The following is a 25,558-nucleotide window of genomic DNA, read 5'->3' as shown; positions in this document are numbered from 1 at the left end:
GCTGTGTTTAACTTCTCCGTCTAACACCACTACTTACATCCCTCTGATCATCACAGCTATGTTTTTCTCCTTCGTCTCACACCCCTACCCCATTCCTCTCATTATCACAGCTGTGTTTTACTTCTCCGTCTTTAACCACTACCCCATCCCGCTGATCATTACAGCTGCGTTTTACTCATCCGTCTCACACCACTGCCCCATCCCTCTCATTATCACAGCCGTGTTTTCCTCCTCCGTCTCACACCATTACCCCCATCCCTGAGCCCTCTCAACATCACAGCTGTGTTTTACTCCTCCATCTCACCCCACTACCCCCGTCCCTCTAATCATCTCAGCTGTGTTTTACTCTTCCGTCTCACGCCACTACCCCCATCCCTTTAATCATCTCAGCTGTGGTTTACTTCTCCATCTCACACCACTACCCCCGCCCCTCTCATAATCACAGCTATGTTTTACTTCTCCGTCTCTAACCCCTACCCCCATCCCTCTTGATATCACAGCTGTTGTTTAACTTCTCCGTCTAACACCACTACTCACATCCCTCTGATCATCACAGCTGTGGTTAATTCTCCGTCTTACATCCCTACCCCATCCCTCTCATCATCACAGCTATGTCTTTATCCTCCGTCTAACACCACTACTCACATCCCTCTGATTATTACAGCTATGTTTTCCTCCTCTGTTTTACACCTCTACCCCATCCCTCTCATCATAACAGCTGTGTCTTCATCCTCCGTCTCACACCACTACCCCCGTCCCTCTTGATATCACAGCTGTGTTTAACTTCTCCATCTAACACCCCTACCCCCATCCCTCTCAACATCACAGCTGTGTTTAACTCCTCCGTCTCACACCCTTACCCCCATCCATCTTATCATCACAGCTGTGTTTTACTCCTCCGTCTTACACCCCTACCCCCATCCCTCTCATATTGACAGCTGTGCTTTACTCCTCCGTCTAACACCCCTATCACCATGCCTCTCATCATCACAGCTGTGTTTTACTCCTCCGTCTCACAACACTACCCCCATCCCTCTAATCATCTCAGCTGTGTTTTACTCCTCCGTCTCACACCACCACCCCGATCCCTCTAATCATCTCTGCTGTGGTTTACTCCTCCGTCTCTAACCCCTACCCCCATACCTCTGATATCACAGCTGTGTTTAACTTCTCCGTCTAACACCACTACTCACATCCCTCTAATCACCACAGCTGTGTTTTACTCCTCCGTCTCACACCACTACCCCCATCCCTCTCATCATCACAGCTGTGTTGTACCGCTCCGTCTCACACCCCTACCCCATTCCTCTCATCATCACAGCTGTGTTTTACTTCTCCGTCTTTAACCACTACCCCCGACCCTCTCATCAGCACAGCTGTGTTTCACCCCTCCGTCTCACACCACTACCCCCATCCCGCTGATCATTACAGCTGCGTTTTTCTCATCAGTCTCACACCACTGCACCATCCCTCTCATTATCACAGCCGTGTTTTCCTCCTCCGTCTCACACCATTACCCCCATCCTCTCATCATCACAGCTGTGTTTTACTCCTCCATCTCACACCACTACCCCCGTCCCTCTAATCATCTCAGCTGTGTTTTACTCTTCCGTCTCACCCCACTACCCCCATCCCTTTAATCATCTCAGCTGTGATTTACTTCTCCGTCTCACACCGCTACCCCCATCCCTCTTGATATCACAGCTGTGTTTTACTTCTCCGTCTCTAACCCCTACCCCCATCCCTCTTGATATCACAGCTGTGTTTAACTTCTACGTTTAACACCACTACTCACATCCCTCTGATCATCACAGCTATGTTTTTCTCCTCCGACTTACACCAATACCCCCATCCCTCTCATCATGGTTTAAACAAAACTTTATTCAATTTTAATCATGACAAGAACAATGCATGGATGATTACATACTCAAGCATATAATGCTTATTTTAAGCAATCATAGTAATTACAAAACAGCTGTGTTTTCCTCCTCTGTTTTACACCCCTACTCCATCCTTCTCATCATCACAGCTGTGTTTTCCTCCTCTCTTTTACACCCCTACCCCATCCCTCTCATCATAACAGCTGTGTCTTCATCCTCCGTCTAACACCACTACCCCCATCCCTCTCATCATCACAGCTGTGTTTTCCTCCTTTCTTTTACACCCCTACTCCATCCTTCTCATCATAACAGCTGTGTCTTCATCCTCCGTCTCTAACCCCTACCCCCATCCCTCTTGATATCACAGCTGTGTTTAACTTCTCCGTCTAACACCACTACTCACATCCCTCTCATCATCACAGCTGTATTTTCCTCCTCCGTCTCACACCCCTACTCTATCCCTATCATATTGACAGCTGTGTTTTACTCATCCGTCTAACGCCACCTCCCCCATCCCTCTTATTCTCACAGCTATATTTTACCCCTCCGTCTCACACCACTTCCCCATCCCTCTCACTATCACAACCGTGTTTTCCTCGTCCGTCTCACACCACTACCCCATCACTCTCTTCATCACAGCTGTGTTTCCATACTCCGTCTCACACCCCTACCCCATCCCTCTCACTATCACAGCCGTGTTTTCCTCCTCCGTCTCACACCACTACCACCATCCCTCTCATCATCACAGCTGTATGTTACTCCTCCGTCTCACACCATTACCCTCATCCCTCTCATCATCACAGCTGTGTTTTACTCCTCCGTCTCACGTCACCACTACCCCATCCCTCTCATCATCACAGCTGTGTTTTACTCCTCTGTCTCACACCACTACCCCCATCCCGCTGATCATTACAGCTGCGTTTTTCTCATCAGTCTCACACCACTGCACCATCCCTCTCATTATCACAGCCGTGTTTTCCTCTTCCGTCTCACACCCCTACCCCCATCCCTCTCATCATCACAGCTACTTCTCCGTCTCACACCACTACCCCCATCCTTCTCATCATCAGAGCTGTGTTTTAGTCCTCCGTCTCATACCCCTACCCCCATCCCTCTCATCAAAACAGCTGTGTCTTCATACTCCGTCTCACACCACTACCCCCATTCATCTCATCATCACAGCTGTGTCTTCATACTCCGTCTCACACCACTACCCCCATCCCTCTCATCATAAAAGCTGTGTTTTACTCCTCCGTCTCCCACACCTACCCCCATTTTTTTCATCATTACAGCTGTGTTTTCATCCTCCATCCCTTACCACTACCCCCATCCCTCTGATCATTACAGCTGTCTTTTACTCCTCTGTCTCACACCCCTACCCCATACCTCTTAATATCACAGCTGTGTTTTACCCCTCCGTCTCACACCCCTACCTCATTCTTCCCATCATAACAGTTGTGTTTTACCCCTCCGTTTCACACCCCTACCCCTATTCCTCTCATCATCACAGCTGTGTTTTACTCCTCCGTCTCACAACACTACCCCCATCCCTCTAATCACCACAGCTGTGTTTTACCCCTCCGTCTCATTCTACTACCCCCATCCCTATGAACATTACAGCTGTGTTTTACTCCTCCGTCTTACACCCCTACCCCATTCCTCCCATCTCTGCTGTGGTTTACTCCTCCGTCTCTAACCCCTACCCCCATACCTCTTGATATCACAGCTGTGGTTAACTTCTCCGTCTAACACCACTACTCACATCCCTCTGATCATCACAGCTGTGTTTTACTCCTCCGTCTCACACCCCTACCCTATCCCTTTAATAATCACAGCTGTGTTTTACCCCTCCGTCTCACACCCCTACCCCATCTCTCTTATCATCACAGCTGTATTTTCCTCCTCCTTCTTACACCCCTACCCCATTCCTCTCATCATCACAGCTGTGTTTTACCCCTTCGTCTTACACCACTACCCCCATCCCGCTGATCATTACAGCTGCGTTTTATTCATCCGTTTCACACCACTGCCCCATCCCTCTCATTATCACAGCTGTGTTTTCCTCTTCCGTCTCACACCCCTACCCCCACCCCTCTCATCATCACAGCTGTGTTTTACTCTTCCGTCTCACGCCACTACCCCCATCACTCTCTTTATCACAGCTGTGTTTTCCTCTTCCGTCTTACACCCCTACCAAATCCCTCTCATCATAACAGCTGTGTCTTCATCCTCCGTCTCTAACCCCTACCCCCATACCTCTTGATATCACAGCTGTGTTTAACTTCTCCGTCTCACACCCCTACCCCCATCCCTCTCATCATCACAACTGTGTTTTACTCCTCCGTCTCACACCCCTACTACCCCCATCCCTCTCATCATCACAGCTGTGTTTTATTCCTCCATCTCACACCACTACCCCCATCCCTCTCATCATCACAGCTGTGTTTTACGCCTCCGTCTGACACCCCTACCCCCATCCCTCTCATCATCACAGCTGTGTTTTACTCCTCCGTCTGACACCCCTACCCCCATCGGTCTCATCATCACAGCTGTGTTTTACTCCTCCGTCTCACACCACCACCCCCATCCCTCTAATTATCTCTGCAGTGGTTTACTCCTCCGTCTCTAACCCCTACCCCCATCCCTTTAATCATCACAGCTATGTTTTTCTCCTCCGTCTCACACCCCTACCCCATTCCTCTCATCATCACAGCTGTGTTTTACCCCTCCGTCTCACATCCCTACCCCCATCCCTCTCATTATCACAGCTATGTTTTTCTCCTCCGTCTCACACCCCTACCCCATTCCTCTCATCATCACAGCTGTGTTTTACCCCTCCGTCTCACATCCCTACCCCCATTCCTCTCATCATCACAGCTATGTTTTTCTCCTCCGTCTCACATCCCTACCCCATTCCTCTCATCATCACAGCTGTGTTTTACTTCTCCGTCTTTAACCACTACCCCCGACCCTCTCATCAGCACAGCTGTGTTTCACCCCTCCGTCTCACGCCACTACCCCCATCCCGCTGATCATTACAGCTGCGTTTTTCTCATCAGTCTCACACCACTGCACCATCCCTCTCATTATCACAGCCGTGTTTTCCTCCTCCGTCTCACACCATTACCCCCATCCCTCTCAACATCACAGCTGTGTTTTACTCCTCCATTTCACACCACTACCCCCGTCCCTCTAATCATCTCAGCTGTGTTTTACTCTTCCGTCTCACGCCACAACCCCCATCCCTTTAATCATCTCTGCTGTGATTTACTTCTCCGTCTCACACCCCTACGCCATCCTTCTCATTATCACAGCTGTAATTTCCTCCTCCGTCTCACACCATTACCCCATTCCTCTCATCATCACAGCTGTGTTTTCCTCCTCTGTTTTACACCCCTACCCCATCCCTCTCATCATAACAGCTGTGTCTTCATCCTCCGTCTCTAACCACTACCCCCATCCCTCTTGATACCACAGCTGTGTTTAACTTCTCTGTCTAACACCACTGATCATCACAGCTGTGTTTTAGTCCTCCGTCTCACACACCTACTCTATTCCTCTCATCATCACAGCTTTTTTGTATTCCACCGTCTCACACCACTACCCCAATCCCTATCATATTGACAGCTGTGCTTTACTCCTCTGTCTAACACCCCTATCACCATCCCTCTCATCATCACAGCTGTGTTTTACTTCTCCGTCTGACACCCCAACCCAATCTCTCTCATCATTACAGCTGTATTTTCCTCCTCCGTCTCACACCACTACCTAATTCCTCTCATCATTACAGCTGTGTTTTACTCATCCGTCTAACGCCACCTCCCCCATCCCTCTCATTCTTACAGCTATATTTTACCCCTCCGTCTCACACGACTTCCCCATCCCTCTCACTATCACAGCCGTGTTTTCCTCCTCCGTCACACACCCCTAACCCATCCCTCTCATCATCACAGCAGTGTTTCCATACTCCGTCTCACACCACTACCCCATCACTCTCTTTATCACAGCTGTTTTCCTCTTCCGTCTCACACCACTACCACCATCCCTCTCATCATCACAGCTGTATGTTACTCCTCCGTCTCACACCATTACCCTATCCCTCTAATCATCACAGCTGTGTTTTACTCCTCCGTCTCAAACCACTACCGCATCCCTCTCAAAATAACAGCTGTGTTTTACTCCTCCGTCTCACACCCCTACCCCCATCCCTCTCATCATCACAGCTGTGTTTTACTCCTCCGTCTCACGCCACTACCCCCATCCCGCTGATCATTACAGCTGCGTTTTTCTCATCAGTCTCACACCACTGCACCATCCCTCTCATTATCACAGCCGTGTTTTACTCTTCCGTCTCACACCATTACCCCCATCCCTCTCAACATCACAGCTGTGTTTTACTCCTCCGTCTTGCACCACTACCCCCATCCATATCATCATCACAGCTGTGTTTTACTCCTCCGTCTCACACCACTATCTCCATCCCTCTCATCAACACAGCTGTGTTTTTCTCCTCCGTCTCACACCACTACCCCCATCCCTCTCATCATCAAAGCTGTGTTTTACTCCTCTGTCTCACACCCCTACCCCATACCTCTCATTATCACAGCTGTGTTTTACCCCTCCGTCTCACACCCCTACCCCATTCTTCCCATCATAACAGTTGTGTTTTACCCCTCCGTCTCACAGCACTACAACCTGCCTATCATCATCACAGCTGTTTTACTCCTCCGTCTCACAACACTACCCCCATCCCTCTAATCACCCCAGCTGTGTTTTACTCCTCCGTCTCACAACACTACCCCCATCCCTCTTATCATCACAGCTGTGTTTTTCTCCTCGGTCTTACACCACTACCCCATCCCTCTTATCATCACAGCTGTGTTTTACTCCTCCGTCTCACACCTCTACCCCCATCCCACTCATCATCACAGCTGCGTTTTACCCCTCCGTCTCACACCCCTACCCCCATCCCTCTCATCATCACAGCTGTGTTTTACTCCTCCGTCTCACACCACTCCCCCATAACTCTCATCCTCACAGCTGTGTTTTACCCCTCCGTCTCACACCCCTACCCCCATCCCTCTCATCATCACAGCTGTATTTTACCCCTCCGTCTCACACCCCTACCCCATTCCTCTCATCATAACAGCTGTGTTTTACCCCTCCGTTTCACACCACTACCCCCATCCCTCTATTCACCACAGCTGTGATCTACTCCTCCGTCTCATTCCACTACCCCCATCCCTCTGATCATTACAGCTGTGTTTTACTCCTCCGTCTAACACCCCTACCCCATTCCTACCATCATAACAGTTGTGTTTTACTCCTCCGTCTCACACCACTACCCTCATCCCTCTAATCATCTCAGCTGTGTTTTACTCCTCCGTCTCACACCCCTACCCCCATACCTCTTGATATCACAGCTGTGATTAACTTCTCCGTCTAACGTGTACACCACTACTCACATCCCGCTGATCATCACAGCTATGTTTTTCCCCTCCGTCTCACACCCCTACCCCATCTCTCTCATCATCACAGCTGTGTTTTACTTCTCCGTCTTACACCCCTACCCCATTCCTCTCATCATCACAGCTGTGTTTTACCCCTCCGTCTCACACCACTACCCCCATCCCGCTGATCATTACAGCTGCGTTTTACTCATCCGTCTCACACCACTGCCCCATCCCTCTCTTTATCACAGCCGTGTTTTCCTCCTCCGTCTCACACCACTACCCCCATCCTTCTCATCATCACAGCTGTGTTTTAGTCCTCCGTCTCACACCACTACCTCCATCCCTCTAATCATCTCATCTGTTTTGCTTCGCCGTCTCACACCACTACCCCCATCCCTCTCATAATCACGGCTATGTTTTACTTCTCCGTCTCTAACCCCATCCCTCTTGATATCACAGCTGTGCTTAACTTCTCCGTCTAACACCACTACTCACATCCCTCTCATCATCACAGCTATGTTTTTCTCCTCCGTCTCACACCACTACCCCATTCCTCTCAACATCACAGCTGTGTTTTACTCCTCTGTCTCACACCCCTACCCCATCCCTCTCATCATAGCAGCTGTGTCTTTATCCTCCGTCTCACACCACTACCCCCGTCCCTCTTGATATCACAGCTGTGTTTAACTTCTCCGTCTAACACCCCTACCCCCATCCCTCTCATCATCACAGCTGTGTTGTAATCCTCCGTCTCACACCCCTACCCCCATCCCTCTCATCATCACAGATGTGTTGTAATCCTCCGTCTCCCACCACTACCCCCCTCCCTCTCATCATCACAGCTGTGTTTTACTCCTCCGTCTGACACCACTACCCCTATCCCTCTCATCATCACAGCTGTGTTTTACTCCTCCGTCTTACACCCTTACCCCCATCCCTTTCATCATCACAGCTGTGTTTTACTCCTCCGTCTCACACCACTACCCCCATCCCTCTAATCATCTCAGCTGTGTTTTATTCATCCGTCTCACACCTCTACCCCTATCCCTATGATTATCTCTGCTGTGGTTTACTTCTCCGTCTCTAACCCCAAACCCCCATCCCTCTCATCATCACAGCTGTGGTTTACTCCTCCGTCTCACACCACTACCCCCATCCCTCTCATCATCACAGCCGTGTTGTGTTCCTCCGTCTCACACCACTCCCCCATCCCTCTCATCATCACAGTTGTGTTTTACCTCTCCGTCTGACACCCCTACCCCCATCCCTCTCATCATCACAGCTGTGTTTTACTCGTCCGTCTGACACCCCTACCCCCATCCCTCTCATCATCACAGCTGTGTTTTACTCCTCCGTCTCACAACACTACCCCCATCCCTCTAATCATCTTAGCTGTGTTTACTCCTCCGTCTAACACCACTACCCCCATCCCTATGATCACCTATGCTGTGGTTTACTCCTCCGTCTCTAATAACCCCTACCCTTTTCATCTCATCATCGCAGCTGTGTTTTATTCCTCCGTCTCACACCACTACGCTACCCCCATCCCTCTCATTTTGACAGCTGTGTTTTCCTCCTCCGTCTCACACCCCTACCCCCATCCCTCTCATCATCACAGCTGTGTTGTACTTCTCCGACTATAACCATTACTCCCATCCCGCTGATAATTACTGCTGTGTTTTAATCCTCCGTCTCACACCGCTACCCCCATCCCTCTCATCATCTCAGCTGTGTTTTACTTTTCCGTCTAACACCACTATCTCCATCCCTCTCAACATCACAGATGTGTTTTCCTCCTCCGTCTCACACCCCTATCTCCATCCCTCTCAACATCACAGCTGTGTTTTCCTCCTCCGTCTCACACCACTATCTCCATCCCTCTCAACATCACAGCTGTGTTTTCCTCCTCCGTCTCACACCACTATCTCCATCCCTCTCAACATCACAGCTGTGTTTTCCTCCTCCGTCTCACACCACTATCTCCATCCCTCTCAACATCACAGCTGTGTTTTACTCCTCCGTCTTACACCACTGTCTCCATCCATCTCATCATCAAAGCTCTGTTTTCCTCCTTCGTCTCACACCCCTATCTCCATCCCTAACACCACTACCCCCATCCCTCTCATCATCACAGCTATGTTTTACTTCTCCGTCTCTAACCCCTACCCCCATCAATCTTGATATCACAGCTGTGTTTAACTTCACCGTCTAACACCCCTTCCCCATCTCTCTTATCATCACAGCTATATTGTCCTCCTCCGTCTCACACCCCTACCCCATCCCTCTCATCATCACAGCAGTGTTTCCATACTCCGTCTCACACTAGCCCCTACCCCATCCCTCTCATCATCACAGCTGTGTTTTCCTCCTCTGTTTTACACCCCTACTCCATCCTTCTCATCATCACAGCTGTGTTTTATCCCTGCGTCTCACACCACTACCCCCATCCCGCTGACCATTACAGCTGTGTTTTGCTTCTCCGTCGTACACAACCCCCATCCATCTCATCCTCACAGCTATATTTTACCCCTCCGTCTCACACCACTGCCCCATCCCTCTCATCATCACAGCTGTGTTTTACTTCTGAGTCTCTCACCACTACCCCCATCCTTCTCATCATCACAGCTGTGTTGTAGTCCTCCGTTTCACACCACTACCCCCATCCCTTTCATATTGACAGCTGTGTTTTCCTCCTCCGTCTCACACCGCTACACCCATCCCTCTCATCATCACAGCTATGTTTTACTCCTCCGTCTAACACCTCTACCCCAACCCCTCATCATCACAGCTGTGTTTTCCTCCTCCGTCTCACACCACTACCCCCATCCCTCTCATTATCACAGCTGTGTTTAACTCCTCCGTCTCACACCACTACCCCCATCCCTCTCATCATCACAGCTGTGTTTTACTCCTCCGTCTCACACCACTACCCCCATCTCTCTCATCATCACAGCTGTGTTTTCCTCCTCCGTCTCACACCACTATCTCCACCCCTCTTATTATCACAGCTGTGTTTTCCTCCTCCGTCTCACACCCCTCCCCCATCCCTCTCATAATCACAGCTGTGAGTTACTCCGCCGTCTTATACCACTACCCCCATCCCTGTCATCATCACAGCTGTGTTTTACTCCACTGTCTCATACCCCTACCCCCATCCCTCTCATCATCACAGCTGTGTTTTCCTCCCCCGTCTGACACCACTATCTCCATCCCTCTTATTGTCACAGTTGTGTATTCCTCCTCCGTTTCACACCCCTACCCCCATCCCTCTCATCATCACAGCTGTGTTTTCCTCCCCCGTCTGACACCACTATCTCCATCCCTCTTATTGTCACAGTTGTGTTTTTCTCTTCCGTCTCACACCCCTACCCCCATCCCCCTTAGCATCACAGCTGTGTTTTTATCCTTCGTCTCACACCCCTACCCTATTCCTCTCATCACCACAGCCGCTGTTGTATTCCTCCGTCTCACACCACTACCCCCATCCCTCTCATCATCACAGCTGTGTTTTACCCCTCCCACATCTCACACCCCTACCCCAATCCCTCTCATCATCACAGCTGTGTTTCATTCTTCCAGCTCACACCCTTACTCCCATCCCTCTCATTTTGACAGCTGTGTTTTTCTCCTCCGTCTGACACCCTACCCCCATCCCTCTAATCATCTCAGCTGTGTTTTGCTCCTCCGTATCACACCACAACCCCCATCCCTTTAATCATCACAGCTATGTTTTACTTCTCCGTCTCACACCATTACCCCCATCCCTCTCATCATCACACCTATGTTTTTCTCCTCCGTCTCACACCCCCACCCCATTCCTCTCATCATCACAGCTGTGTTGTACTTCACCGACTATAACCATTATCCCCATCCCGCTGATCATTACAGCTGTGTTTTCCTTCTCCGTCTCACACCACTACCCCATCCCTCTCAACATCACAGATGTGTTTTGCTCCTTCGTCTCACACCACTACCCCCATCCCTCTCATTATCACATCTGTGTTTTACTCCTCCGTCTCACACCAATACCAGATTCATCTCATCATCAAAGCTGTGTGTTACTCCTCCGTCTCACACCCCTACCTTCATCCCTCTCATCATCACAGCTGTATTTTCCTCCTCCCACGTCTCACACCCCTACCCCATTCCTCTCATCATCACAGCTGTGTTTTCCTCCTCCGTCTCACACTCCTACCCCATTCCTCTCATCATCACAGCTGTGTTTTACCCCTCCGTCTCACACCACTGCCCCATCCCTCTCAACATCACAGCTGTGTTTTACTTTTTCCTCCCCCACCCACACCCCTGCCACCACACTTTCGGTCACATCAATCTCTGACACTGATGTCACACCAATCTATTGCCGCTGATGTCACACCAATCTCTTGGCACTGATGTCGACACTGTTGTCACACCAATCTCTAGACACTGATGTCACACCAATCTCTTCACACTGATTTCGACACTGTTGTCACACCAATCTCTAGACACTGATGTCACACCAATCTCTTGTCAAGGGATTGGTATGACATCAGTGTCTAGAGATTGGTGTGACATCGGTGTCAGAGATTGCTGTGACCGAAAGTGTCCGTCAGCGTGTAAAGCAACGAGGCTGTTGATTGTTCGGGTCGTGTACAATGTGACAATGATCAAACCCTCACAAAACCTGATACGGAGTCTGAACGGGCCTACATAATGATTCACCCTCAAAATAAACAATTTAAAGCTTGCAATGTTGGTGTACTTAGTGGCCAAGTTTGTTCGCTTACCTCACTGTTTGACAACCTTGACCCTTGGTCCTCTGGTTCCTGAGAGCTCGCCATCGTGCTGCTTGGCTCTGACCTGAAACATTATGAACATCTGATACTGTGACATGGCTTGGTAACATTGTGTGTGACCTAAAACATCATGTACATCTAGACTGAGACATGGCTTGGTAACATTGTGTGTGACCTGAAACATCACGTACATCTAGACTGAGACATGGCTTGGTAACATTATGTGTGACCTGAAACATTATGTACATCTACACTACTCGTCATAAAACAACTGTATAGATGCGTTTGAGAGCAGATCTTTCTGATGAGGCTGTTGATTGTAAAACCAATTATTTGACTGGAAAGGCCATTGATTCCCCCACCTTGTTCAAAAACAGATTGAGTTTACATTTATTTATTTATTTTTATTTATTTACGAGGATTTATATCGCGCACATATCTCACCACACAAGGCGACTCAAGGCGCATGTTACCTATTAATGCCGTGTGAGATGGAATTTTTTACACAATATATCACGCATTCACATCGGCCAGTAGATCAACAGCCTATAGGCGCTGCATCCGCCACCTTTCACGGCCTATTATTCCAAGTCACACGGGTATTTTGGTGGACATTTTTTATCTACGCCTATACAATTTTGCCAGGAAAAACCCTTTTGTCAATCGTGGGATATTTAACGTGCATACCCCAATGTGGTGTACACGAAGGGACCTCGGTTTTTCGTCTCATCCGAAATACTAGCACTTGAACCCACCACCTAGGTTAGGAAAGGGGGGAGAAAATTGCGAACGCCCTGACCCAGGGTCGAACTCGCAACCTCTCGCTTCCGAGCGCAAGTGCGTTACCACTCGGCCACCCAGTCCACGTTACCACTCGGCCACCCAGACCTGTAGTGTACATGACGTAGTGTCAATACAGTGGAAACTACAACACAGACACCCCCCCCCCCCCAAAATCAAATTCGCAAAATCAAGGTTCCCGCGATAAAATCGACAACAAATCAGAACAACTAAATTGAAACATGTTTAGCATGTCATTAGACAGAACAATCAAATCTGCACCCAACACAGTCAGTTTTGTTCACATGTCTGGTCTAACATGGACGCTATGGCATGCTGAGCGATGTAGGTGTCAATCCTCTCAGAAGGCATACACGGCAGTTTTTGAAGCCGTTTTAGCGGGTAATGAGACAAAAAATGGTACATTTGAGTAACTCGTTAACGCAAACTTTCAGTGATTTGTGCTTGTCCTATTACAATGAAACACTGACAAAATGATGTAATGTAGCACCATGCCCCTACGATGCCTGTCTTACGCTGTGCCGAATATCCTTGCGAATATCAACATGTTGTATTCGGCAAAAGCAGAGACGAATGAACAGGAACAAATATTGAGAATTCGAAGCCTTACCGATCATAGGTGAATGCATACAAATCCATAAACGAATGTCTTGCGGATGTAATACGAACGTTGCGAGTGCCTTGCGAGTTTTGCGATTGCTTGTAAACATGTTACGAATAAAGCGATTATGCAATTCGCATTGTTCATAATACTGCTCTTACACTGTGCCGAATTTCCCTTGCAAATAGAATTCGCCAATAATTCATAATGATCGGGACATGGTCGCAAGACATTCGTAAATGTTCTTAACCATTCGTCACCATTCGTCTCTTGTTGTGAATACCAGCAACATGCTCCTAATATTCGCAAGGAAGGCATATTCTTCACTTTTTTGCAACGTACTCGTAAGTATTCGCAAGCCATTCGTTAGCATCGTACAGGTATTCGTAGCGCTCGCAAGGCATTCGCAATGATCAGTACACATTCGCAAGCACTCGCAACCATTCGTAAGACATTAGCAAGAAATGTGTATATGAACATTGTATTCGGCACCAAAAAAAAAGGAACGAATGGACAGGAAAAATATTGACCATTCGAAGCCTTACGAATCCTTGCAAATGTCTTACGAATAGTTGCGAGTGCTTGCGAACGTCTACCGATCATTGCAAATGCATACGAATCCATATTTGCAAGGATATTCATAACGAATGGTTGCGAATGCCTTGTGAGCGTTACGAATACATTGCGATGATTACGAATGTTCGCAAGGATATTCGGCACAATGTAAGACAGGCATAACGAATGGTTGCGAATGCCTTGTGAGCGTTACGAATACATTGCGATGATTACGAATGTCTTGCGAATACTTACTAGTATGTTGCAAAAAAGTTAAGAATATGACTTCCTTGCGAATATTAGGAACATGATTGCTGCTATCTTCGAAACAAGAGACAAATGGTTTGCGAGTGGTTAAAGGCACAGTAAGACTCCCGTAAACCATCACAGATACTGTCAGACTTTTACACACAGTACAATCACCTTTCCATTTGAACGCTCACCGAACGGGAACATCCTAGGTGCCCTACGTAAAGAGCGAGCATATTTAAAAGAATTATTTTGTCGGATTGTCTCCATCACAATCGGACCGTGGTGCGTTTTGGCGCTAGACCTAACTTTTAAAATCTAAATGACAGCTTGTTACACAATCATTCTTGAATCATAAAAAAAAAATTTTTTCATCAAGACAAGATCAGTACAATTCGAAGGTTTGAAAGTTTGAAAAAAGAAAAGCCCGGAAGCAGGGTCACGCAAGGTCGTGGTTCTCGTAGCAGACGACGGTTTATGCCTATCGCCAGTTCCTCTGAACAGTCAAAAGCCATCGCTAGAGTTCTTGTGAACCACATCCGTTTGTTTCGTGCATAGTCTAAGGTACACAATAGCGTGAAATTGCACATAAGCTCACAGCGAGCCGCGGGGATATAGCTCAGTTGGTAGCGCGCTGGATTTGTATTCAGTTGTATTCAGTTGGCCGCTGTCAGCGTGAGTTCGATCCCAGGTTCGGCGGAAATTTATTTCAGAGTCAACTTTGTGTGCAGACTCTCTTCGGTGTCCGAACCCCCCCCCCCCCCCCCCCCCCCCCCGTCCGTGTACACTACATTGGGTGTGCACGTTAAAGATCCCACAATTGACAAAAGGGTCTTCCCTGGCAAAATTGCTTAGGCACAGTTAATAATTGTCTACCTATACCCGTGTGACTTGGAATAAGGCCGTGAAAGGTAAATATGCGCCGAAATGGCTGCAATCTACTGGCCGTATAAAATTTCATCTCACACGGCATCACTGCAGAGCGCCTAGAACTGTACCCACGGAATATGCGCGATATAAGCCTCATTGATTGATTGATTGATTCAAATTACAAACTGACAACTGCATTGTGAAAAAGGGAAACTGGATCACACGGGTTCACGATGATTCAGGGGTAAGATAAACCACGCAAAAATAAATTCTTTGAACATTGCTCGCTCTTTACGGAAGGCACCTAGGATGTTCTCAAGCGGTGAGTGTTTAAATGAAAGGGTGTTTGTATTGTGTGTAAAAGCCTGCCAGTATCTGTGATGGTTTACGGGAGGCTTACTGTGCCTTTAAGAACATTTACGAATGTCTCGATAATTGCGAAGTATTGCAAAATTCTATTCGCAAGGGCAATTCGGCACAGTGTGGCATGACGAAAACAGAGCGATAGATCAGGCTGCAAGATTTTGCTGCTGCCAGGCATGGGGCTCGGAGGGTTACTGTGCCTCACTCCAACATGATCAATTTAAGGTAGAGCTTTAAGCAATTGGAAGAGCGCAGTAACGACAATGTCATGGTCGGCCCGCACTCACCACAACAGTAACGACAATGAGGGCTCTCCAAAGTGCGCGTCCGATACGCACGATCGACAGTAGATGCCGAAAACACGTACTAGAAATTTGTGGAGGGGATCCCAGGACGCACTAAATCTAAAAGACGCTGGTCCCGGGACACACTAAATCTAAAAGATGCTGGTCCCAGAACGCACTAAATCTAAAAGACGCTGGTCCCAGGAGGCACTAAATCTAAAAGATGCTGGTCCCGGGACGCACTAAATCTAAAAGATGCTGGTCCCGGGACGCACTAAATCTAAAAGATGCTGGTCCCAGGACGCACTAAACCTAAAAGATGCTGGTCCCGGGACGCACTAAATCTAAAAGATACTGGTCCTGGGACGCACTAAATCTAAAAGATGCTGGTCCCGGGACGCACTAAATCTAAAAGATGCTGGTCCCGGGACGCACTAAATCTAAAAGATGCTGGTCCCGGGACGCACTAAATCTAAAAGATGCTGGTCCCAGGATGCATTAAATCTAAAAGATGCTGGTCCCGGGACGCACTAAATCTAAAAGACGCTGGTCCCGGGACGCACTAAATCTAAAAGATGCTGGTCCCGGGACGCACTAAATCTAAAAGATGCTGGTCCCGGGACGCACTAAATATCCGTTATCGTGCGTACCCTAGGTACTGTTTTCAGACTGTAATCGTTAGCTTAGTTTGGTGCCAGCGCCAATGCAAATTTCACCCGGGAACAACATAGAAACGAGGCTGAAGCCGATGCAGATGCTTTCGTGCCTGGCAAAGATTTTGATCTCAATTGCTATGGTTGCTCTGGTTGCTGGCCCAACAGCTTGCCGGGTGATGACGTCATTGGTGAACGAGCACAGTGCTCAGACAGATCCAGCGAAGCAACACAGGAACAATAGGGCTTTTTACAGCAGACCGCGCGCTGAGTCATTTCGAGTTACTCCCCTTGGGTACGGACAACCTCGCTGTCGAAACCACGCTGCAAACGGAGGAGTTACATAGGTACGACTGCGTTCAGTTGAGAAAGTTTTTGAAAGACAGGGGCATTACTGTTACTGGATACAGACGAGATGGTCTGCTGCAACTTGTGAAAACTGCACAGCAGTTGGAACTACCGATCGATCCGGATTTTACAAGATAGGACGTGCAAAAAAAACTTTCCGAAAAGCTTCGACAGATCGGATTTCCACCACGCGATCCTTTTACATCCGAAGGAAAAAGTGACCTATCAAACGCACCCAGGATTGGTGTTGTTGACATCCTGAACAAAGATTGAGAAAAAGTGACCTATCAAACGCACCCAGGATTGGTGTTGTTGACATCCTGAACAAAGATTGAGAAAAAGTGACCTATCAAACGCACCCAGGATTGGTGTTGTTGACATCCTGAACAAAGATTGAGAAAAAGTGACCTATCAAACGCACCCAGGATTGGTGTTGTTGACATCCTGAACAAAGATTGAGAAAAAGTGACCTATCAAACGCACCCAGGATTGGTGTTGTTGACATCCTGAACAAAGATTGAGAAAAAGTGACCTATCAAACGCACCCAGGTTTGGTGTTGTTGACATCCTGGACAAAGATTGAGAAAAAGTGACCTATCAAACGCACCCAGGATTGGTGTTGTTGACATCCTGAACAAAGATTGAGAAAAAGTGACCTATCAAACGCACCCAGGATTGGTGTTGTTGACATCCTGAACAAAGATTGAGAAAAAGTGACCTATCAAACGCACCCAGGATTGGTGTTGTTGACATCCTGAACAAAGATTGAGAAAAAGTGACCTATCAAACGCACCCAGGTTTGGTGTTGTTGACATCCTGGACAAAGATTGAGAAAAAGTGACCTATCAAACGCACCCAGGATTGGTGTTGTTGACATCCTGAACAAAGATTGAGAAAAAGTGACCTATCAAACGCACCCAGGATTGGTGTTGTTGACATCCTGAACAAAGATTGAGAAAAAGTGACCTATCAAACGCACCCAGGATTGGTGTTGTTGACATCCTGAACAAAGATTGAGAAAAAGTGACCTATCAAACGCACCCAGGATTGGTGTTGTTGACATCCTGAACAAAGATTGAGAAAAAGTGACCTATCAAACGCACCCAGGATTGGTGTTGTTGACATCCTGAACAAAGATGGAGAAAAAGTAACCTATCAAACGCACCCAGGATTGGTGTTGTTGACATCCTGAACAAAGATGGAGAAAAAGTGACCTGTCAAACGCACCCAGGATTGGTGTTGTTGACATCCTGAACTATCTGATTGAGAAAAAGAACGATTTCGACCAGAAGAAGGCGAAAGCTTACAAATCCTTTGAAGATTATCGCCTTTTTTTCGATGGCCATGTGCTCAACTTGAGATGTGCAGAAGTGGAAAAGTGTTTCCTCTACACCGCGAAGGTAAAACCGACACAGAGGCAGACAAGCTACCTGCACACTTCTTCATATAAACTGTGGATAATCGTCAGCGAAGATGAGGAAATTCTGCTGGGATTTTGCCAGTGTCCGGGGGGGGGGGGGGGGGGGGAGCAAGTACTTATATTTCACAACTTAGGCATGTTATTGTTAGTATTGTTACTCCTCACTGAAACCATGTAAAGCAGGCTGTTCACCCTCAATAATGCTTTTACTGTATTAGTACTGTCACAGTATGTTTGCATGCATACATGCAAATATTAGTAAGCTTCCATGAAATATTGAATATACCCATTTCGCAGCACGAGGATGGTTGAATCACTAACAGTAGCACTGCCTCTTCCATACCCATCTCCTTTTTGAAAAGAGTATACGTATGGACCAGTGGCAGTGAATGGTTAATGATCATATGGGTTGCTCTGATTTCATTCATGATCAGGTACATTTGTTTTTTAACCACACAAACACTTAGACAACAATTATCAGAGTATGAGTTTTTCCGCGTTTTGATTTTCATTTAAATCCAAGTCACAGCTTCTGTTTTATGATGAGTGATGTAGTTTGAAACACTTGGACAACAATTATCAGAGTATGAGTTTTTCCACTTTTTGATTTTCATTTAAATCCAAGTCACAGCTTCTGTTTTATGATGAGTGATGTAGTTTGAAACACTTGGACAACACTTATCAGAGTATGAGTTTTTCCACTTTTTGATTTTCATTTAAATCCAAGTCACAGCTTCTGTTTTATGATGAGTGATGTAGTTTGAAACACTTGGACAACAATTATCAGAGTATGAGTTTTTCCACTTTTTGATTTTCATTTAAATCCAAGTCACAGCTTCTGTTTTATGATGAGTGATGTAGTTTGAAACACTTGGACAACAATTATCAGAGTATGAGTTTTTCCACTTTTTGATTTTCATTTAAATCCAAGTCACAGCTTCTGTTTTATGATGAGTGATGTAGTTTGAAGTGTTGGTAATAAATTTTCACTGACAATCATTCTGTGCTGGTATTCCCATTTTCACCTGCAGGGTTATGAAATATATGGGGAGAAACTTGGTCAGTAAAATCATCTTCAAGCGTGAACTGAAAATTGTCTCTGTTTAAAATTACAATGTATTTCGTGAACCACCTGGAGAATGACCCTTGCGTGATTTAAAACTGCCTGCTGTGAATACTGTTGTGATACTATGAATTTTCTTTTGAGAAAAGCAAAAGAATGAAAAGCTTAACTAGCTTGTGAATGAGCCTCTTACTTCCATGTGGGGCTAGCTGCTTTAAACTATTTTTAATGCCTGAAAAGGATAGTGATGGAAAGTACTAGTTTAATGTCAGGTGTGACATATACTATTGATTGAACTATTTTTGTATTAATCTGCAATTTTGTTACAACCTACTTTGTTTACTTGGTGACAAGCTAGTGTGAGGCACTTGTTAGTGCTTGAATAGTACGGTGGTGCACATTATTTATCATTTCAGTCTAGTCGTACTCATGATTACAACCAATAGTTATTGTGAGCTTGTACAGTTATGTTATGTCTCTCAGTCTTTTTCCTTGAGGCAAACCATTTTTTCTTTGAAGGACACGTAGTTCAGTTTGACCACTTGTTTCTTTGTTGTGTTCTTGTGGTTTGCAACTGAAAGCTTTTGTCTGATTTCAGACCATATTCTTTGGGCCATTTGTATGCTGAAGTAGTTTTGTTTTTCTGCCAGTTCTGTCAGATTGTGTTTTTGCAGTGAGATTCATGTTCAAAATGTTTGACAAGATTAAAAGAATGATCCTGTTTCTTAAATGCCTTCGTGTTCATTGGTTTGTAGATTATGTGTCACTTGCTGTCTAGTTTTTCAGTGAAATTGTTTTGCTAACTAGCTGCAGTATCACACTTTGGTTTATGAGGATATGAAAAAGCTACATTCAAACCATTTCTTCCTCTCTCAGCACATAAAGTCAAAGCATGGTACAATCTTTTTTGTTCCATTTATACTTATGAAGAAAAGCAGCATGTCATTTTCAAGTGCCCCCCGACGAAGTGTTTTGTGCAAATGTAGGTGTCTTTGTTGACTTTTTCGATGTTGAACCTCTCGATCGTTCTTCCACATAGTTTAATCCATTTTCGGCACTTTTCTAAATCTCTAGAGGGTTTGGAAAACGGTACCCATCCAACACCGACCATGTGTGATCTCTCACGGTGTCTTAAATCACTTCCACACACGCCATAACAGCAATGTTTGTGCACCATCGTACAGCTCCACCATTCAAACAACGCGCAAAAGTGGCTGACTTTGCCCGAGGCACAGCGGGCCAAGGTCAAGGTCGCCTAGAATAGCCTTGGTGTAAAAAAGACTATTGACCATACCCAACAGAATTTACAGATATTTTCAAACACAAACATAGTCCGTCATCACATTACCCATTCAAAAGATAGATATGGCACATTACAATCATTATCAAACATATAATCTATGTAGAAAGACAGAGACTGACATACTTAAAAACAGACGCACACATAAATAGACGCACAGAGACAAACACACACACACACACACACACACACACACACGCACGCACACACACACACACACACACACACACACACACACACACACACACACACACACACACACACACTACCTTTCAGACTCTATGTGGGGTCCTGTGCTGTGACTGGTGCTGGTGGCGACACCTGCCTGTGCTCCTGTCAGTGGCGATGACAAGAGTGGGCGTGGCGATGTGCTGATTGACAGACTCACGTGTGAGGGCGGGGCTGGAGAGACAGCCTGGTTCCCCGGTGACCCAGAGGTTCTGCATGGCGGAGCACATTCCACTGCCGGTCCCTGTGTGATGTTAACAGCCTTATAACGTGTGATTACATGATTGTGTGAACAGGCAAAGTATAACTTAATTATTGTTCACAACGTATTTTCGCTGTAGACTACAGCCCTTTGCTTTTGCGTCGTCTGCTAGCCCTCTTTGTATTCACTGTGTACCGTTTCGGCTAGTAGGTTAGCTCCCCTGATTCCCCAAGACTGACCTCTTTAGAGGCTGACCTAATTATCAAGTCTCATTGGTCCAGCCAGCCACGCATAGCTGACGTTTGAATTGGTGTAGGGATTTTAAAATGACCATTAGAAACATAATCTTGTAGACTCTTTTTGTAGGCAATTTTTAATTGGGGAATTGTTCTATTTATGTATTCTTTGGGCAAGTTTTTCTGCAACTTACTTGTGTAAGTTGTGAGTTCAGCGTGTGGTCAGCGGACTAATTTTTATTACCCAGTTATTTTAGCTGCAGTCAGTCCGGTATTGCTCTAGATCTGTCCATTACTCGTTGTGCCATCTTGAATGAGTGACGACATTTTTATCTTCTGGCTGCATTTTATCACTTTGATCTGATTCCCGGACCGGTATGTCTCTATTGTTGTATCTTTATTGTTGTGGAAAGTGTTTGTGTATGAGATGATTTTCATGTTCTCATTTTTGGTTTAGGATACTTTTATTGAAGAATTAAGATTTCTTCACAAACACTTGTTTGACTCTGTCTTGTGATCAGTGCTTGGGTCCGATCAGTGCCAGAATCTTTTATTTCTGTTTTGAGTCTAACTCATTGTGTATAAATCAACTCTAAACGCTGATGTTGATCATGGAGATATTTTCCTGTAAGTTTTGGAAGGAACGTTGTTGCTATCAGTCGTTGCGAGATCTGTGATTGCTTCTAGAATTCTAGATTCAAAGTGGCCGCTCTCAAAGCGTGGGTCCAAAACTAGGTCAAACCCGTCAGTCAGGCGCTGAAGCTAGAAGAGGAGATCTATTTTTAGCTAGAGATATGGAGTCTCCTCCCATATAAGGAAGTTTTACATCACTTCCGGTGGTGGCCGCCTGCTTCCAAATGTAAACAAGGAAACCCCTTCTTCTCTGACTTGGCCCGTATTTGTGAAACTTCTGTTTTGGGTTTTCTTTTGTAAATTCAATTGTTTATGTCAGCTTTCTGTGCTAAAGCTGATTCTTGCAGGTTACTTCATGTAATTTCTGGCACTGATTTTGATGAAAGTTAACTCAGTGAGCTCAGATCTTTGGATTTTCAGTATGTAACTTGTAAGCTGATGCCTACCAGTACCTGCTGGTGATGTGAGGCGACCCACAACCGCCTGTTTATTATTTATTTTCTGCTCTGAGGTTTGTTTACCTGTAGATTCGCAACATTATTATTACTTGTTCTTGTTAATCTGTCAATTTAGTTTTGTTGATTGTGGAAGGCCAGTTGTACCTGTGTTATTATGATATGTCTGCAAATATTTAATTGTGTGTGTCATTACAAACTTAATCACACATGAGTTCAGACAGATGGCTGGTTGAAAGTGATGCTATCATATTTTATAAGAGAATTTAAGCACCGGATTGGGCGGAAGGTGTGTCTAATGGGAGGGATTGTGGATGTTAACAATATTAGACGGATGTTCATGAGGTGTTTTTTCTTTGTGATCTCTCTGTACATAGTTAGGACTATTCCCTTTTCGGATGATTACGATTCATCACATGTTGATGTTCTGTAATTATGTGTGTGTTCACTGCCTTTATGACAGTCCTGACATATATTTTTCTGTTGATGTCTTTACTCTGATTTTGTACATTTTCTTTTGTTGTTTTATACTGGCATGTTATAGGTGTGAGGTGATGTGGATGTGAATAAACCAATGCACATTCTACGCTGATGTTCGAGTTTTCCTTCCCCTCGTTACATGCAAAACAGATATAACTACTGTTGATTCAACACTCTCTCCCTTTCTCTTGCACTACATCTACACCTGTCTTTCTGCGCGCAGTCTCTTCGTTGACTTTACTTCAGCATTCGATACAATTCAACCGCACCTCATGGCTCACGAACTCCTCGATTTACAACTAAACCGCAACCTCATTTTCTGGCTTTTAAATTTGGTACCAGACAGAGCACAGAGTGTTTGTGTTGAGGAGCTTCTGCTGTCTTGTTTAATACATATTATACACTTCTAGTAGATCTCCGCAGGCTACTGATTCTGCCGCTGATTCTTTTATTAACTGTACCAATAGTTTTAAAGGGACTCCACATCTCAGGAAGCCAAATCACGAGGGATTTCTACTACAAGTTACAAATAAAGGCAGGTGTAATTTATTTGAACAACATGAAACTGTATTCACCCAAAACACAAACAGTAAAAATACGAATAGGACAGGTTCGACGTATGTCTTCGTCAGCTAAATGTTAAATTGAAATTGAGTTCTCTCTCTGTCGTCTCTCCTTTCTTTCAGTATCATGTTTTAGCCGACGAAGACATCCGTCGAAATTGGTCCTATTCGTGTATTTATTTAAGCCGCCATTTATAAAATGGGGCTTACTGGATTCACTCTGTCTGTCTGTTTGTTTGTTTGAGTAGGACGGGCGGGCGTGCGGGCGATGTCTTACAAACAAGTCGGGTAAGACTTGTATCTCTGGGTCAATTAAGCTCAAATTTCGTGAAATGGTAAGGAATAGGGTTACACGGGTTTATGCACAAAAAATACATTCCTAACGAAAGTCAAACGGAAGATATTAGCTCTATCGCGATCTCGGTCAGACAGGAGTTACTTCCCTTTGTTATGTAATGGCCTGTGTGTGTGTGTGTGTATATGCTTTGAATAAACACTCAACTGCCAGACAAATGAACAGGGACGCTGCACGCCATCAAGATGCGAGCTCAATCTATTTCCCAACTCGAACCGTTTGGAGATAACCATTATACAACATCTGTATCGAACCGTTTGGGGATAACCATTATACAACATCCCCCTTTAAGATCGCGAAGGCAAACTTTGTCGCGCATCTTCCGATATCGATTTCGATGTTCGCGAAGCTTTAAAGTTCACTGAATGTTCGCGAAGTTTTCATATGTCCAATTTGTCTGGCTTCTTGACTGGGCGGCCGCTTCGGGTGTAGACTTGGTTGTCTACTGGCACAGGATCACTGGCGGTGACTGGTTCCGGCATAGCTTGCGGAATGCTGACGTCTCCAGGGTGTTGAGCTTGGACCGGGATCAGCGAGGACACTCCAGGGGTCTGAAAGTCTCTCGTAGCTGCAAGGTCCCGAGGGACAAGGTGTCGTCTGTTTCTTCTCTTGCTGCCACTTGGCGTCTGTACTTCGTAGGAACGAAAGGGCAAAGTCTTGGTGATGACGCCTTGTTGTCCAGTTGGTCCAACCAGCACAGGCTGTCCTGGTACTAGTTCAGGCGCAACTCTGGCACGATGAGCTCTGTCGAAGTTGAGCTTCATCTTCATCTTCTGTTCAGCATCGGCTTTGGCAACTTCAAGTGAACCTTGGCTTTTTCTTATGAAGTTCCTTGAAATGGAGGGCACAATGGTTCTTATCTTCCTCCCCATCAGGAGTTCTGCAGGGCTTTTCCCTATCTGTAGTGGAGTGGCTCGGTACATCATGATGGTGATGTAGGGGTCATCTGCCTTTTTCAGTACGTTTTTGACTGTCTTCACTGCCCTTTCAGCTTCACCGTTTGCAGGTGGGTAATAAGGACTACTGGTAGTATGGTCAAACCCGTAGGTTGATGCAAACTTTCTGAATTCTTCATTTTTGAATTGAGGTCCATTGTCTGTCATTACACTCTGTGGAACACCATGTCTGGAGAAGATGCTTTTAATGTGGGCTATGGTGGTGATGGCTTTCTCGTTCTTTAAATGGGCTAACTCGATAAAGCGAGAGTAATAGTCTATGACTAGGAGGTATTGGTCTCCTTTGAAGTCAAAGAGGTCCATACCGACTTTCTGCCATGGAAAATCTGGAGTCTGCGTTGGGATGAGAGGCTCAGGGGGAACTTTTCTTTCTTGCATACAGGTCGGACAGTTTGTCACCATCGTCTCGATCTGTGAAGACAATCCAGGCCACCAAACGCTCTCTCTGGCCAAGGCACGACATTTTACAATGCCCTGGTGTCCTGCATGCACTTTCTGCAAAACATCTTTTCGCAAAGTCTCTGGAATGATAATTCTACTTCCATACAGCAGAAGTCCTTCATGGATGGATATCTCATGGCGTACTGCCCAGAAAGCTTTCAGTTTCTCGTCTGGACAGGAGTATGGCCATCCTTCTTGAGTGTACTTCTTCAATGTTTCACACAGAGGATCTTGTCCTGTTTCTTTTCTGATTTCTTCTAATCTCCTCTCTGTGGCAGGAAGATTGCCAATAACTTGGTGGATGAGGAGGTCGCCTTCTTCTTCGAGTTTCTTCTCTGTCTCTCCAGGCTCTTGAGTTGGGGCCCTGGAGAGTGCATCTGCGGTGATGAGG

The 25,558-nt window shown here is 46.1% G+C and overlaps 2 protein-coding genes across 3 annotated transcripts in view; both read right to left on the bottom strand.

The window, feature by feature from the left end:
* Window positions 1–25,558, bottom strand: part of LOC138950256 (uncharacterized) — a 228,632-nt gene that overhangs the window by 72,423 nt on the left and 130,651 nt on the right. The gene's annotated exons all lie outside the window — the stretch shown is intronic.
* Window positions 1–25,558, bottom strand: part of LOC138950249 (uncharacterized) — a 179,880-nt gene that overhangs the window by 42,050 nt on the left and 112,272 nt on the right. Inside the window, exons 3-4 of one of the 2 annotated variants that reach the window (XM_070321984.1) lie at window positions 20,888–21,090; window positions 12,103–12,175 (exon numbers count right to left, since the gene is read on the bottom strand). In XM_070321984.1, coding sequence (XP_070178085.1) covers window positions 12,103–12,175; window positions 20,888–21,090 — 276 coding nt within the window. The remainder of the gene's footprint in view (window positions 1–12,102; window positions 12,176–20,887; window positions 21,091–25,558) is intronic. The other variant, XM_070321982.1, reaches the window with a different exon arrangement.

This window comes from Littorina saxatilis, linkage group LG16 (assembly GCF_037325665.1).
Source record: "Littorina saxatilis isolate snail1 linkage group LG16, US_GU_Lsax_2.0, whole genome shotgun sequence".
In the NCBI taxonomy this organism is placed as follows: domain Eukaryota; kingdom Metazoa; phylum Mollusca; class Gastropoda; order Littorinimorpha; family Littorinidae; genus Littorina; species Littorina saxatilis.
Note: the sequence above shows the minus strand (reverse complement) of the source record. Positions and strands in the feature narration are given on the sequence as shown.